The 17,118-nt window shown below is 39.2% G+C and overlaps 1 protein-coding gene across 2 annotated transcripts in view; it reads left to right on the top strand.

Annotated features, from left to right (window-relative positions):
- Positions 1–15,078, top strand: part of LOC148019761 (glutathione S-transferase TCHQD-like) — a 28,117-nt gene extending 13,039 nt beyond the window's left edge. The window contains exons 1-4 of one of the 2 annotated variants that reach the window (XM_087699929.1): positions 12,819–12,995; positions 13,269–13,314; positions 13,399–13,637; positions 13,846–15,078. In XM_087699929.1, the coding sequence (XP_087556055.1) occupies positions 13,429–13,637; positions 13,846–14,431 (795 nt within the window). In that variant the 5' untranslated portion in view covers positions 12,819–12,995; positions 13,269–13,314; positions 13,399–13,428 and the 3' untranslated portion in view covers positions 14,432–15,078. Of the gene's footprint in view, positions 1–12,818; positions 12,996–13,268; positions 13,315–13,398; positions 13,638–13,845 lie in introns of those variants that run through there. The other variant, XM_087699928.1, reaches the window with a different exon arrangement.
- Positions 15,079–17,118: the final 2,040 nt, after the last annotated feature.

The raw sequence follows: 17,118 nt of genomic DNA, 5'->3' as shown, positions 1-17,118 counted from the left end.
CATGTAGACGTATTTTTCTTGCATCACTTGTAAATGCACATCACTCCTGCACATCACATTGTAGCTCATACAAATGTATATTATCCCTACATATCACATGTAACTCATGGAAATGTGCAGGTGATGTAAATGTACATTATATTTGTATATCACATGTAACTTATATAATTTCCATGTGAATGTTCATACCGAGAGTCATAATCACCACTTGAGTCCATCTCACTATATGAAGACATATTGTTGTAATTTCTCAACTGAGAGTAAAAATCAGCACTAACACAAAGCTTTGGCTTGCAATCAGGTGTCTTGGGCCACCAAATCAAGGGATTGAATGTTATCTTGGCAATGGAACTATGAAACCACGCTTTCTCCTCGGATAGGGTCGTAAATAACATGATTAAGCACTATTTAAAGCAATTAACAAATTCACAAAACTGAAATGCACACTTTACCATATAATCCTGGACATTGAATACCATGTTGGCCCCAAAATTGGCACTCCTTTCTGTATTTATTTAACTTAATTGAAGAAGTTGATATAGATGGGATTTTCTTAATCCCTTTCAGTATTTCAACTCCCCTTCTTATTCAAAATGACCAGCCAATCTTCAATTTGATTTGTCCCTTGATTCGGGCAATCATTTAGCCTTCACTCGCTTTGATGGAGATGGAAAATACCCTAAATTCATTGATTTTTTGGTCCCTCCACTTGAATTTGAAAAATAACAGCTTCAGTCCTGTTGAATCCAAGTCTTGGAGCTTCCAATTTCTGACACATTTCTCGAGGTTGTTGCTAAACCCTAATTTTTACTGCAGATTTGGGTGATTTACAACAGAGAAATCTGAAATCTCTCAGCTTGTGGTGATCTCAATGTTGTAATCTTTGGAGCAAGGTTGTAGAAAGGCTAGGAGATGAGAGAGAGGGCTGAGGAGAGAGAAAATTCAGACTTTCTTTGCAAAGAACCGAAGAAAATTTGTCATTTATTGTTGCTGCACCGTCTCAACAGCTTGTGGATGCAAAGAACTGAAGAAAATTAGTCATTTGCTATTGTTGCCCTGTCTTAATAGTGTGTAGATGCTGTCTCCTGCTGTTGATTGGTCTTCTCCTACCTCTGGTTGCTTCAAAAGGTTCTCCAATGGCTGCAAATCAAACCAGTAACATCTTCTCCCTCTCTCTTGTAGGTTGAATACACTAAAAATGCCTATGTCGAGCCTCTAAAGACTTTTTTCAGTCTTGCATGGGCATTTTTGACAAGTGGCAGCCTTCCCAAATGGTTTTCCTAGCATTATCCATAATTAAATATTAATTTTCAGTCTTTAAATACTGACAATTAATCTAATAATTATTTCGGTGCCTCAAAAAATAATCTAATTGGCTAATAATTAAATTGGCAAGGTAACTTTCATTCTCGAGTATCTTTGTGCCATCTTTGACTATCAGATTGGCGTTACATACCATTAAACGCCACTTTCCTAGTGTTATCAACTGACACTTATGGCCAAATGAATGGCCTAGGCCAACAACTGGCACCAGATACCACGAAGTACTTGTGTAGCATAACTTATAGCACCTTTTGTCTTTGACGTCTCGTGATTTCCTCAGGTCCCGGACTTGTAAATTTACGCTAACCCTAGTTACACCTCACATGTGCAACATTTACTCAACCATGTGATTAAAAATTAATCCACATGTTAAGTGAGCTTTCAAAAATACATGTCCTCATGACAATATACTATTGGATGCTTCTCTTCCAGCATCATCGGACCTCCAATCGATGCTTGCTGACATGGATCTTTCTACCTTTATCGCCGAATATATGCATCTACCCCTAGGTACTCGCTTTGCCACCTCTCCCTTTTGGGCCATGGAGTTTATCTTGCACAGGCTTCTAGATTTTTATGCTCAAGACAATAAGACACATCCGATGCGCTCTAAGTCCTCTCGAGCAAAAGGAGGATTGTTCAGTGCCTCGACCCCGTTGCGATTACCGCAATGTGCTATGGAGGTTGCTTCTTCTTTTTCTAGGGTTTAGGAATGCCACCTTGACAACCTACAGTTCTACAGTCCACTCCATTGAGAGAGAATAATATTTGGCTATCGTCCCCTAAGCAGTCCACTCCTTTAAGAGAGAGTGGCTATTCTGTTAGCTTGCCTATTTTAGTCATGCCAGTCTGTCATCTCTTGGTTGTGAGCTCTTGTTAGATTTTGATGGAGACGTGGGAGCTCTCACAGTTTAGTGTGCATTTCTTCTGTTTGTGCACAATTAGTGTGTATTTCTTGCCAGTTTCTAGCCCAAGGATGGCCACGATTGCATTGCGACCGCTCTAAGATTGCCATGCCAGCACGTTTTCTGCCATGTCAGCATTGTGTATTTATTGCAGTACTACTGATTGGAGTTTAATGCAGTCGGACAGCTGCAATTGGCCACATCAACAGACAGTCCACTAATGGAATCCTTGAAAATGTAATACTATACCTTTTGGATTGCAAGGCGTGCATCTATGAGACATTGGGTTTACGTTGAAGGAAGATGTGGGTTTCATGCTATGGTGATCATGGTACTACTTCTTTTGGTATGTGTGACACAAATATATTTGGTACACAGCTAGGAATGAATGAAATACAAGGTTAAATATCCTATGTACAATCACATTGAAATGGCCCTTGGGTATGCTAGGAGGAATGTTTGGCAATGCATTTGGTACTCCTAGTATGTTTGGTACATAAGAATTGGGGTTAGTTAACTAAATGCAATGTTTAATGTTGGTCGAGCTAGAATTGCAACAAATGTATCATTTTTGTAACAGGTTGAAAGTTCTAAGCATCTTGGTAATCCCAAGGATAAGGACCTAGAATCTAGTGCTGGTTTTAGTATAAGTAGATGTAAAGTTCATTACACGGTGAAATTTTAGGATTGTTTCCTCTATAGATGTAAATGAAAGGAGGAGGGTGACTTGGATCGTCCTCAATGGTGCACTCTACCTTGATGTATTACAATTGGAGCCGACGTTGAATTTGACTCCATTCAAACTCAATAGAGCATAGAATGAAAGGAGATCACTATTTTTGTTGACAAGTGATTCCCTTGGAAAATGCTGGTCTATTTAGGGTGGTCATTGTTTCAGGCTGAAAATTAGAGATTTAAATCTTTTCTACTCATTCTTCCTAGTGATTGAAAGTGAAGATTTTGAGCCTCGAATTTCAACTTGATGTGTTGTTGATTGGAGATTTATTGATTTCAGTCTAAAACCGATAAGACTCATAGTATGCATCGGTATGTTGGAATGTGTGCATGCATGTCTTAGTGATTGATGAAGGTGGTTGATACAAATTTAATGCTGTGGATAAGAGAATGGGTGAGATTCTAGAGGTTTACAAGAGAGTTGATTGCATGCAATTAGAAGTAGATTTAGTTTGAGCTTTCTTGACTGTGGAATCAAGGGGTGAATTGGATTCAAAGATTTGCTTAATCAAAAGTGGGATTGAATTAAGGAGAAGATGATTGCTTATTTAGAAAGTTGATATTGATCGACTCTTTCTCTCTCATTTGAGAAGCACAACCAAGTTATTAATTGTTAGAATTGGTCAATTATGAGCAACATCCAATGCAATGTGTGTGGTGTGGATACTTATTAAAGTGTATCTAGGAATTTAAAAAGTAGTCACACTAGACTCCAAAGTAAAATTAACTCTAGTTGAGTTAGGGATACGTCTAACTTACTTAAGACCTATTGTGCTTTTATTCTGTTATTCTAGCACTTGCATCTTTTTGAGTGTGAAACTGTTGCCTACTTTTGCTCATTGCCTTGTGTTCAAACTTCACACTCTCTCTCTTTCTCCATTTCCAATAGTTGGTATGAGAGCTAGATATATGGGTTTAGTCTCTTCATCGCTCAGCTAGTGCTACCCATGTGAAGTTTATATAGCCAACAAAGGAAGAGGAGTTGTTATTTTGAAGGGAGGAGTTGTTGTTTTGGAAGAGAAGTTGTTTTGGAGGAGTTGCAATTGTTTTCAACTTGCACGTAGTCCCGTACATAATCTTACATATGCAGCCTCTCCCAGCCTTGCTCGATATATTCTCAGTTGTGCACGTCATTTCCTCATCCTTGTTGGCAATTTTCTACAAATCTAGAAAAAATATAAAAACCCTAATTTATTAAATTCGGGGGTTTTCAAAAAATTTTGGAATTACTATTTCATCTTGCTTGTCTCATTCTCCAATTTCAAATTTTTTTTCAATTTCTCACAGTTCGTGTCAAGAAATTTAGGCATTTTTAAATGACTTTTTTAATTTTTAAAATTTCTTGAAATCTTGTCAAGAAAATTTGGGAGTTTTTCCCAATTCAAGCTTTCATGCACGAATCTCCATTAATATTTCTAGCATTGTGCAATTTCTTTGACATTGCTATGAGAGGTTTGGGGCTTTTTTGATTTTTGTGTCTGGCACACATCTCGAGGTTGAAGTCTAGTTGCTGATTGTTGTTGATGTTATTGCAGCACGTAGGGTTGAAGGTCACCACAAGGGTTTGGCAAGAAAACTGGACAAGATAGATGGAGATGTGTCTTCAAGAGATAAGTAGATAACAATGAATGTTTAAAGGTTCAAGAGGAACTTCACGGTCAATCACAGGGGTTTGAGAGAGAAGAATGTATGGGGTTCAAGAGCTTAAACTCCGGAGATGGTAGAGATAAGAGAAGGGTTGAAGGTTTCAAGCCAAGTTCTTGAAGATGTTGATAGAGCTTCCAACTGCATATTCTTAGCAAAGATAACAAGAGTATTATCTCATAAGTTCTAACTCAAATCAAACTTGTTGTCATGACTGTAAGAGCAATTATAAATTATAAAATCAAGTACAATATGCTGTCATGTATCATAAACAACTCTGCATCCCATCATTCATACATGATGCCATAGCATGAATCAACTTTGCACGATTACATTTAATATAGACTGTTAGGGACAAAAGCTTATGAGTCAATTACAAGGCTTGTAGGGCAAAGAGACTTGCTTAAAAAAAGCTTCAAATTGAGTTCCTGATAAGGATAAGTTACCACAGCCAAGAAATAGGAGAAAAAGCTCCTCTTACTTCAACTCAAAGCATCTATGAATGATCTACAAACATTGCCTTGCCATAGGGGCACATAATACTTGCATATTTTGACAGATGTCTTTTGTAGAGTAAGAAATGAATTAAAAGAACAATGTTGTAGCTAATTCTCTGAATATGATTGAAGATATCAGTCCCAAATCAGCCCAAATATCTTTCGGAATTCACCTTTGATGATACATAAACTTCTCCTAACACGGTGTCGGTGCGTTTGGTGTCGAGAGTCCACCATGGGGGTAAGAGACAGCAGGGTGAAGGTAGATTTAGGGAGAGGAGTAGACGGAAGAGAAGGGGTTTGAAGAAATTGAAGACGTAGAAGAATACTCCCAAAAAGAATTAGAAAATGTAGAAGAATACTAACAGAGATGAAGCTTGTCAGTTTATTCTTGCATTATGAGAATATAAAACTCTAATAGACAAAAACGTGTATAAAATAATACCTTACTCTATGCTGCTCAGATCGCCAATTTGATGCTTCCATTGGCTCTGAAAGGGGGGTAAAGTACTAGCACGCTTGGCCAAAATTCTACGAGATGACTCCTTTATCTCCCACTTCGGAGTACTGTTCACTGCTTGAAAACAGCGATCGTGCGTCGCGCGATTTCGCTAATCTTTCTTTTTACATAAAATCCTCTCAAAATAGCTGAAAGCTACATGCTTTTTTTTACATGTCATCCTAATCTAGAAGTTGTCTACAATTTTATGGATTTTTATAAGATATAATATATAAAATATCAAAAATTGGCTAAAAATTATCCAAAAATCTAATTATTTGAACCATGGACACTAACACTAATGTCTAAAATGGCATTGCCTTTCTAAATCAATAAGAAAGCCACATACTAGATTTTTTTACACGGTGTGCACATAGCGGCACGACAGCGTGCATACCGAACTCTAAGGTTGTAAATATAAAATTTGTTCTATTTTTGGAAATTTTGTCAAGAAAATTTGGGGATTTTGCTTGGCATGCATCACAAGGCAGTAAACATCTGTAGCAACAACATTCAATTGCCGTTTGGATTTGATTTGGCAGAAATTATTTTGTAAATTTGGGGAAATACATCATTAAATTATTGAAATTGCCTTTTTGGGCATGCATTTCAAGGTATAGCCATGTGTTGCTGTTTTGAACAATTTTTGTATGCCTTTCAAGGCATCTACAAGTAAATTTTGCTATGAGATAGTTTTGGACTGTTTTGTGATTGCATAATCTATCTCGTGTTGGGATCTCGATACTCGTGTGCGCACATTTTGCACTTTAGCTTGCAAGTGTTTGGTTGCAATTTGTGCACTTTATTGTAGATATGCACTTTATTGCAGCAATGGCTCAGCAAGGTCATAGTGACCATAGTAACATTTTGGGTGTCCTCACTCAGGAGGATAAATTGGATGGCACCAATTAATCCATCTGGACTTTCATGGTGCACAATTTGCTTGTTGCCAAGGGTCTTTGGGATTTTGTGATTGGCGATTCAGCTAGACTAGGAGGGTTTGCACCTCATATGCCTCAAAGAGGACCTAGAGGACAGCAAGCTGCCCCTAATGCTGCCCACATTCCTCCTATAGAAGAACAAATGAAATGGGACTCTAAGGATACACATGCCTTATCCTTGATTGCTCTTTCAGTCAAGAGGGTAATCATACCTCATGTCTGATCATGTAAGACCTCAAAGGCAGCTTGGGATATCCTTAGAGTAGATGTTTGTAGGATGCAATGAGGATAGAGTCTCTTACTTGAGAAGAGGATTGGTGAATGCACACATGGATGAGGATGATGCTATGACAGACCACCTTAATTAACATTCAGGATTTGAGAGAGCATCTGTTGAATATTGATGAGGTGATGATCGATGAGGAGATGGTCAATATCATTGTGAACTCTCTCCCAGAGTCTTATCTCGGTTTTCACACTTCACTAAATTTGTCTTTGAGGCATGCACAACAGCCCCTTATATTCGTGGAGTTGATTGACCTCTTGTTGCAAGAGGAACACACTTAGACATACATGGCTATGAGATTGGGTGATGTACCTATGCTATCTAGGTACATGCCTATGAGATCGGGTGATGTAACTATGCTCTCTAGGTACAAAAGCAAGGGCAAAGGCAAGTAACATGCAAAAAATTCAGCCTAAGGCTGATGTGGGATAGTCATTTGGTAAGGCTGCCCAAGATTCAGACAAAGAAAAAGAAGGGAATATGTCATTAATGTAAAAAGCTAGGCCATTACATAGGGAAATGTTGCAAGAGTTTAGCAAAGGAAAAGAAAAAGGACTTCGGCTTGGTTGTCTAGGAAACATCAACTAGTTGGTCTTTGGATGGTCATGCTACAGCCAACTTGGTTTAGGAGGACTATGCATTTCTGAATTGCAACTATGACTTGATTTAGGATTTAATGTTACTGAAATGCAACGTACATGTTACTTTGATAGTGGGGCATCCAAGCACATCACTTCATGGAAGTGTTTCTTTACACCGTGCAATCATCTCCTATGGGGAAGAGAGTATTTTGTTCAAAAAACTCTAGGTATGATGTATGTGGCATTGGTACACTTGTAATCACTGCTACTACAAGTGGGTCAGATTTTCTTTTCAGCTTATGGATATTTTGTTTGTGCCTCGGATCACCAAAAACCTCCTTTCAGTTTCAGCCTTCAATAAACAAGGTTTTTAGGTCATCTTTGAAGATGACAAATGCATTGTCAGAGATAGAGAGCTTGATTATGCTCTTTTATCAAAAACTTTGTAGAAAGGTCCTTTTTTACTTAATACTTATGAGAAGAAATCTCTTCATGCTCTGACAGTTAGCACACTAACTCCTAGTATGCAGAATGCGGAGCTTTGGCATGCTTGCAATGGTCACATAAGAATTGGTAGTCTCATGACTCTTCAGAGATGTTAGATGGTTGATGCTTTGCTTACTTTGGATACTCCACCTCGCCATGCTTGTGAGGGTTGCATTCTCGGTAAAATGCACAAGTTTACCTTTAAGAAGGATGGTGCGATATGTGCTCTCTGGAAATTGCAGCTCATACACTTTGGCATGTGTAGTTCTATGCAAACGAGAGCACTTGATGGTCATTTGTATTTTGTTATATTTGTCGATGACTACTCTAGATACACTTGGGTGTATGGTTTGAATGCCAAATCGGATGTATCTATGCACTTCAAACATTTGGTTGCAAAATTGGAAGCAAAAATAGGTTTGAAGGTACAGACCCTATGCACGGATCGAGGGGGGAGTATATGTCTCGTGCATTTGAGATATTCTTGCTTCAGCATGGCATTACACATCAGGCCATTGTGAGGATGGCACTTAAACAAAATGGAGTGGCTAAAAGAAAGAATCTCACACTCATGGAGATGATAGATGAATGCTAAAAAATAAAGGGCTGCCACATAAGTTTTGGCTTGAGGGCCTACAATGTGTTAATCATGTACATAGTACGGCTAACAAAGGCCCTCAAGACGATCATTCCTTTTGAGGCATGGCATGATCGGAAACCAAAAGTTGATTACTTTTAGGTGTTTGGATGTATAGTATATGCTCATGTGTCTAAAGAGCTTTGTGGGAAGCTAGATGATAAGGCACTTAAATGTATTTTTGTTGGATACAATTCAGAGAGCAAAGAGTATTGTTTGTATTATCCTCTTGCTTCACAGGTTTTTGTTAGCAGAGATGTCTTTTTTGTTGAAAATGCAGCCTATTCCCATGAGCGGTTTGAAATGCCAGCTACCTTTGAGAATGGTGTTGCCTTTGAGGGTCTTTTGCCACTTGTAGTCGGATCCGTACCTGGTGTAAATATAGAAACAAATGCATTACAGCATGCTAACCTGCCCCACTTTCCCAAAATCATCCTCTAGCTGATACAGTTTCTCCTAGGGTAGTGGATGATGTAGTTGTGTAAGAAAGGGCTGCTATACATACAGTCAAAGTAGTCCCTAGATGGCTGTTAAAGACTCTTAAAGAGAGTCATATGGATGCTCCTTTGCCTCACGTACACGTTTCGATGCTAGAAATGCAAGAGGGGACACGTTTTGTTGATACATGCTATCTTATTGATAATGAAGAATCATATGCTTGACATTTTGTTGATATGGGTCATCTTGCTGATAATAAAGAAGCATATGCTTTTGCTAGTACTCTTTTGGATGAAGATGAGCCTACATATTTTGAGGATGCACAACAGTATGTGCATTGGGTGCAAGCCATGAGTGATGAGATGCGCTTTATTGAGTACAGTAATATCTAGAGTCTTGTTGACTTGCCTTTTGGTAAAAAGGCCATTGGCACACATTGGGTTTACAAGCTGAAAAGGAAATTTGATGGGCCTATTGATAGATACAAGGCAAGGCTGGTTGTGAAGGGATATGCTTAGGAAGAGGGCATTGACTATGAGGAGACATTTGCTCCTACATCTGGGATGACCACCATTAGATGTGTGATTGCTATGGTTGTACATTTCAAATGGGATGTACATCAATTGGATATGAAGATAACATTTTTGAATGGAGATTTGGAAGAGGATGCATATGTTGCACAATCTCTATGCTTTGTTGTGCAAGGCTAAGAGCACAAGGTTTGCAAGCTGAATAAAACCCCCGTATGGCTTAAAATAGGCTCTATGTGCATGATACTCCAAGATAGATGCATTTTTAACCACACAAGGGTTCCAAAACAGCCCAACTGAACCCGCCCTCTACGTTGAGAAGGAGGGGGGATTTGATCATCATTATTCTTTATGTAGATGATACGCTACTCATTGGACCAAATGATATAAAAATTGCAGATTTCCAGGCCTTGATGTGTCAAATATGGGGCTGATTCACTATTTTTTGGGGATTCAATTCACCCAAAATCAGTATGGTATTGTTATGTCTCGACTCTCAGTCATGGCATGTTCAGAAGTTGCTAGGAAGGTTTAACATGCAAGATTGTAAACCTATGAGCAGACCCATGGAAACAAGGTTGAAGCTCTCAATGCACGATGGTAGTAATCTATTAGATGTTGCTATTTATAGCCAGGTCATTGGTTGTCTCATCAATTTGTGCAACACTTGTCCTGATATATAGTAGTACGCAATATCACAGGTGAGCAGATACATGCATAGTCCAAGGATACTACATTTTCAAGCTGTTAAGCGTATTTTTGCTATTGGCAAGAAACACTATTGTATGGTTTGTTATTTTCCAGGGGGGAGACTTGCAAATGCATGCTTACAATGATTCAGATTGGGCTAGTGATCACGATACAAGGCAGTCTACTAGTGGACGTTGTTTCTTTCTAGGCTAGTCATGCATTTCTTGGCTATGCAAGAAACAACCTACTGTGACCATCTCATCTTGTGAAGTTGAGTACAAGGCAACTTTCACAACAACAGTCGAATGTATTTGGTTGTGCCATATATTGGCTGATCTTCATGTTGATTTGGAGGGACCCACTCCTATTCTTTCTGACAATGAGAGTGCTATTGGAGTAGCACATAATCTAGTGTTTCATGCTTGTATGATCATGCTCGTATGAAACACATTGAGATACATCATCACTATGTCAAAGAGAGATCACATGTGGGGGAGATTAGCATGATCTACATCTCCACACAGGAGAATATTGCACATATTTTCACCAAGGCACTATCATGTGAAAAGTTTAAGGAATTTCAAAAATCCTTGAACTTACTACCTTTTTGTGATTGATCCACCCCTTGTACATCGTCACATTGGCATTGCAAGGGGGTGTTAGAATTGGTGAATTATGGGCAATCTCAAATGTAATTTGTGTGGTGTGGACACTTACGTCAAAGTATAGTGTGTCTAGGTCTTTAAAAGTAGTAACACTACTCTAGATTTAAATTAACTCTGGTTGAGTTAGGGATAGGTCTTAAGACCTATTGTACTTCTATTCTATCATTCTAGCACTTGCATATTTTTGAGTGTGTTACTACTAGCCACTCTTGCTCATTGTCTTGTGTTCACTCTCTCGCTTCCTCCATCTCCAACATTAACTAGTTCTTAATCAAAAGTGAGATTGAATTAAGTAGCAATTGGTTGCTCATTTAGAAAGTTGATCTTGGCTATTGGGGTCACACACACACACACACACACACACACACACACACACAAATACGCATTTAATAAGCACAAGTTTGGAGATAACCATTCTTCTCTTCTTTGTTGCCAAAATTGGAGTTTTCAGCCATTGAATATGAGTTGACAACGCGTATGGAGTTGGTATGGCAACCAATCTTTTTCTTTTGGCATGGAGAATCCATTGGACAGCTCTATAACTCCGGAATGTCAATGAAGATAATGAAAATTTCCTTAATTTTGATTAAGTAGAACAATTTCACAAAAGCCCCAATTTTTGTTTTGATAAGATTTGGAGAAATTTAGGCTCAAATGTGAAAAGCCCCAAATTTCTAACGTGAAATTGGGCAATCTTCAGCTGTGAATGGAAAATACCCAAAATTTCGGTGAATTTGATGATTTGATGAGAAACCCCAAATTTTGGTCAATTTGGGAGAGAAATTGAACATTTTGGTGCAATAATTTTAAATCTACGTGTATGGTGTGTGAACATGGGCCCATTTGTAGGAATAATGTAGATTAGGGATTAAAAATAATGTAGGTAACATTAAATATTACTTATCAAGTGTTAGGAGTAGGTGGGTTTGTGTTAGAGTGGTGTGACATGTTTGGCTGCAGGTCAACGTGTTGTGGCTGCAACTGTGAAGCAAACCAAGTGACAGGCTTCACAGACTAGGTGATAGGAATGACAGGATAGTTGAAAGGCTATTGTGGTTGAGAGTGTGAACGCACTAGACAACAGGAGAAATGGGCAGATGACGACAGGGCTGAAACAGGTGTGAACAGGCTGTGCAAAAATTGTTGCACAAGCAGGGCGACAGACCAGAAGATAGCTGAATGGGCAGCAAACAGGCTGCGTAGGGTGGGAAGGGTAGGCTCACTAGGCAGATATGCCACAAACAGTGATGGTTGAATTTGAGACTCACATGTCAGCTGAGGCAGTGGTGGATTGCAAGCTGAGTGGTGGCTGGAAAGAGGTATGGCTCTGATACCACTGTTAGGTTAGGATTCAGCAACACACACACACACACACACACACACACACACACACACACACACACACACAATGAACAAGTGAACAAGAGGAGGGTTGTTGGAAGGCCACATCCACTAATGTGAGAATGACATGAAGGTACAATCTCTAAGGTACCAAAGTACCAAACCCACTGGTGGGTGTTCACGGGGAAAAAGCTGGTCTCCAACTAGAAGGTAAAAAGTGCATGTGGATAAGGGAGCGTTCACACCAGAGTTAAGGAGGAACACAATAGGTGTAACACTTTTGACAGGAAGGGGAGAGAAAACACTGGAGAAGAATGATGAGAAGTGAGTGAATCTGGCCAGCAATGGCGACCCATAAATAGAGGAAAAGGAGGAACTGGTCTGACCATAAATTCTGGTTGGACCAGTAGCCAGAAAACCTGCTGAAAATGCCATCTGGGCAGCTACCAAAAAATAGTTGGATGACACCATAAAATCAGGACCACACTGCTAGGCCTGACTGGACATATGCAGGCAAACAGGACTAAAGTGGACAGTGCCAGAGCGCCAACTGTGGACAGTTGGCGCTCTGGCACTGTCCATGCTGCTAGGCCTGACTGGACATACACAGGCAAACAGGACTAAAGTGGACAGTGCCAGAGCGCCAACTGTCCCTGTTTGACTCAGATTGAGGCTCATGAATAGGAGATGACAAACAAAAAAGACTTGGATAAATGTGATTACTAACACTTAAACATGCCTCATGCACATGCCAAGCCCTTCAGGTTGCATTTTACCTTTAGATGCAGTGTTTCAAGGTGGGCTACTCTCTGTACACCTAAATTGTAGTACTTGTTCTCTGTTGCATAGCCTGTTGGTGGGTGCAGACAGCAAAATTCAATGATCTGATTAGCTTAAAACTTTCACCTGTTTCTTTCACATTGATATAAATAAAATATCTAGTCTCGTTCTCAAATTTTCTGCAATGAGGCTTTGGTATATGTGGCAAAACATCTAAATAATAAATCTTTGACTGTTCTGCAATTTGTATTTGTACCCCTATCTAGCAAATGATTTGTCAACTGACACAGGTTGTCAGGAGCCTGTCTTTGATACCGAAGTTTGAGGGCATTGAAGGTATGTGGGATTTGAATAGGCATTTCAATCTACTTGTGAGAGACTAAAAGGGAGGTATCAAATGTGCTTTTTGCTTGTCAGCAGGGTGCTCACTTTTGTGGTAATCAACCAAATATGCATCTGTATCACCATCCATTTTCCATGAACAGTCAGAAAGTGAGGCTGGCACTGGAAGAAAAGGGACTAGACTATGTTGCTCACAGCTTAAATCCTTTAGAAGGAAAAGACTTAGATGCCGAGTTGTTTCGAGTAAACCCAAATGGCAAGATTCCAGTGATCTCGAATGGCAGTCATATCATGTGTGAGACTCTTGCAATCCTTGAGTAAGTGCTTTACAGTGTACTTTAATGTGACCTTCAGGCGAGCTTCAAATTACTGTAGTGTGACTCTTATGTTTATGTCAAGATATCAACTTAGGGACCCTATATTATGATTTCATTTCACTAGGGACCTATGAAATCTGTAAGGACCTACTGGGAAAAATACGATTTACGTGTAGTTTTTGAGTAAATCAGGTTTAATTTGTTGTAGGTTCATTGATAACCTTCATGAGCCACTAGGTGGACCTTATGTGGACCGGGAGAAGGTTCAAGCTTGGATGAAGAGGGTGAATGATTGGTCGCCAAAGCTCTTCACGCAAAGTCATGTTCCAGACAAGCTTCGTCGCTTTGCTAACAAATTTAAGCGAAGAGTGGTAATAGCACGTATGGCCAGTCATCCTGAGCTGTCAAGTAAGTACCGTGCTAAGTTGCAGAGTGCTTATGCCACAGAGGAGTTGTTAAAGGATGCAGAAGCTGTAACTGCAAATACTCAGCAGCTGGTTGATCTACTCGATGCAGCTGAGCATCAGCTCTCAGCATCAGATTATTTAGCGGGGGGTTCCTTCACAATGGCTGATGTTATGTTCATTCCTGTTCTGGCAAGGCTGGAATTGCTGGGCACTGATAAGGAGTATGTGCACTGTAGACAGCAATTGTCAGAGTACTGGGCTAGGATGAAGCAACGTCAGGCATATCTTACAGTCATTGGCAAGCATTTTCTTGGCTTGAATCGGTACAAGACTCTGCTTATGACTGCTACAAACATATGCTTTCGTGATCTGTTTAGGAGGTACTAACTAGGGCGGACTGATTGGGGTCGGAGTGGTAACTTTCCGATGTCACCCTTTTTTGGTTACTGATCCGGTCATTGGCTGTGATAAGTGCAGGAGGCCCATGTAAAGGCATGTTAGAGATGTGTGAGAAACTCACCTAAAGGTTGCTGCAGGATTTAGTTCCTTGTGTCTGGCTGAGTCCCCAGTCCATTCAAACCTTTGCCAAGAAGCCTTCTCTTTTGTTGTAATATATATTTTGTGAGATACATTTGTAAAAAAACCGGTGTAGTGGTGCCCAGAAGTTAACCCGGGAGGAAAGTAGAGGGTGACTGCTGTTTTCAGAACGGTTATGTATAGTAAGGATCGACAACTGCAAAACGACAGAACTTGGCAGTCGTATGCATGGTTGATTGGAATTCGGCTTTTATGAACAGAGAAGGGAATAATATCTGCGTGCTTGTCAGAAGCCTATCTGTAGACTGTATCCATGTTATAAGGTGTAAAGCGTGATGTATAATATCTACTTGAAATGAAGTTTGGTCAGTGCCTTGAAACCATACCAAACCACTGTCAGTTATGCTTTACATTGGAAGCCCTTTTGTGAGCTATGAGAGAATCTCACATGGAAAAGGAGAGTGAGCAATGGAAACAAGTGATCTTAAGCTTATCTATGCCTTTCAGCTGTCTATCTGGAGTGCTAATTAGCTTGTGGATATCTCCTCATAGGCTGATTGATTAATCATGTTGTACATTTGTGCATTGCATCCGCTTACACTAGTCTTGCTATAAGTTAATTAGTTATCCATTCATTTGCATTGCATCTGTCATGGAGCTTCTGGTCCATATTTTTTGTCATGTTATTGAACCCATGGTGAGCTATGGCTTGCCTTAGTGTGGCGGTTAGATCTCTTCTAGAAAGATCAAATCAAGTTTTAGACATCTTATAATCATGTTTTCTTGATTATATTTCTTTTAACCATAGTTTCAAGCTTATGGTGGAGAATCGAACCCCTTTGCATCCACTTTCTAGGCATGGACAAATAGAAGCATGGCTAAAAATGAAGCCTTTTGTTCTCAATAGGTGTTCCAAGTCCCAACGTCAGCTTGAAAAGTTGCTACTATCCTTTATAAGACCAATTTTGAAATGGACCAAATAAATTAAGTACATAGTATGTGTTGTGTACGCACATACACAGACCAAGAATTGTGGGATATGCCTTAAAGACACCTTAGGATTATTCCTATCGTGTAAAAACTACTCTTGTTGTTGCTATTGCTTCTTCCTCTCTCATACTCGGCATTGGCTAGCTATGTTCCTTTCCTTTGCGAGAGGAACATCGCCATTCTCTTGTATATCTTGCTAGTTGCTAATATGTTAGCTTTTTCTTTTATGGCAAAGGTGTTGTGCTTCCATCCTCACGCTTTGGCTCTTGTTGACTTGACTTCCTTTGGACAAACTTTTTGGTTTTCTTTCTGTGGTTTGCTTACCAAGCATCTGTATCATATGTAGTCCTTCAGTTTCTAGGGTCACATCATGGGTTGCTTCCAAAGTATCAGGCTTTGTCATCTTGACAACTCATCGTACCATTGAATGTAGCCCATGGATCAACCATTTCATCTCCATATTGGAAGAAGCTTCACAAAGAGACAAAAGCAAGCTTATTGATATATGTTTCAAGATTGTCTCCTAGGCTTTGCTTTTGCTCATCCCATTCTTATTGCACATTGCTTCAAAGGAAAAAGGCAAAAACTTCTTGTTGAACATCTAGTTCTATTACAAGATAGTGATTGCAGATGTGAATATCTAATGGCTATGATGTGCTAGGGACTTGAGGTTAGGGGTCTTTCATATATATTGAGTTTATCATGTGGGCTAAAAAAAAGAGATTAAAAACTTGACCCTTTTTAGCACACAAAAGGGTATCACTTAATGGGAATCTTTATAGGTTGAAAAGAAAAGGGATGGAAATTTCCAAATTAGAACTTAAAACACATGCAATAATGGGAGTTTACATATAGCAAATCCCTTGATGTTGGAGGATAGCATTTTCTTATGTATATACAATATTGAAGGTTGACTAATTATGGATACATATGTGTAGTTTACACATTTGACAAACCTCCTTAATGTCCACTTGAAAGTGAAGGACTTGTTTGGACCAAGGTCATTGACGAGGATCTTGAGCTAAATTGATCGCTCCCAAGAGCCTTCGTAAGTATGTTATATCAATTCTTTCATGTCGAACAATATTTCATGTCCACAACTCCATCCTCAATGAGCTTCCACATAGTGATATTGAATCTCTATATCCTTTATGTGGATGTGAGACATAGGGTTGTTTGCAATCACCATGTAACTCTAATTGTCACACTATATGATTGTTGCATCTTTCACTATAAGTCTTATATCTCCCAATATTCTCTTAGCCAAAGTGCTTCACATGCAACAAAGCATGTTGCCTTGTGCTTAGTATTTGTTGAAGATAATGTCCCATTTGATTGCTTCTTGTTGATCCAAAGAATACTCCTAATCAAAGTGAGAAGAAATATTTGGTCATTGATTTTTTTGAATTTGTATCTCTTATCCAATTTGAATCACAATGTTGGACTAAGGTCTTACTTGATCTTTAGGTGATACCATAGTCCATCATATTGTTCAAATAATTGAGTGTTTATATCCCTACCTTCCAATGATTCTCTCATGGATCATT

The sequence above is a fragment of the Lygodium microphyllum genome, chromosome 19 (genome assembly GCF_053477565.2).
Source record: "Lygodium microphyllum isolate KBCC chromosome 19, Lygodium_microphyllum_v1.1.10, whole genome shotgun sequence".
Classification (NCBI taxonomy): domain Eukaryota; kingdom Viridiplantae; phylum Streptophyta; class Polypodiopsida; order Schizaeales; family Lygodiaceae; genus Lygodium; species Lygodium microphyllum.
The sequence above is the reverse complement of the archived record's forward strand: the minus strand, read 5'-3'. Positions and strand labels throughout refer to the sequence as shown.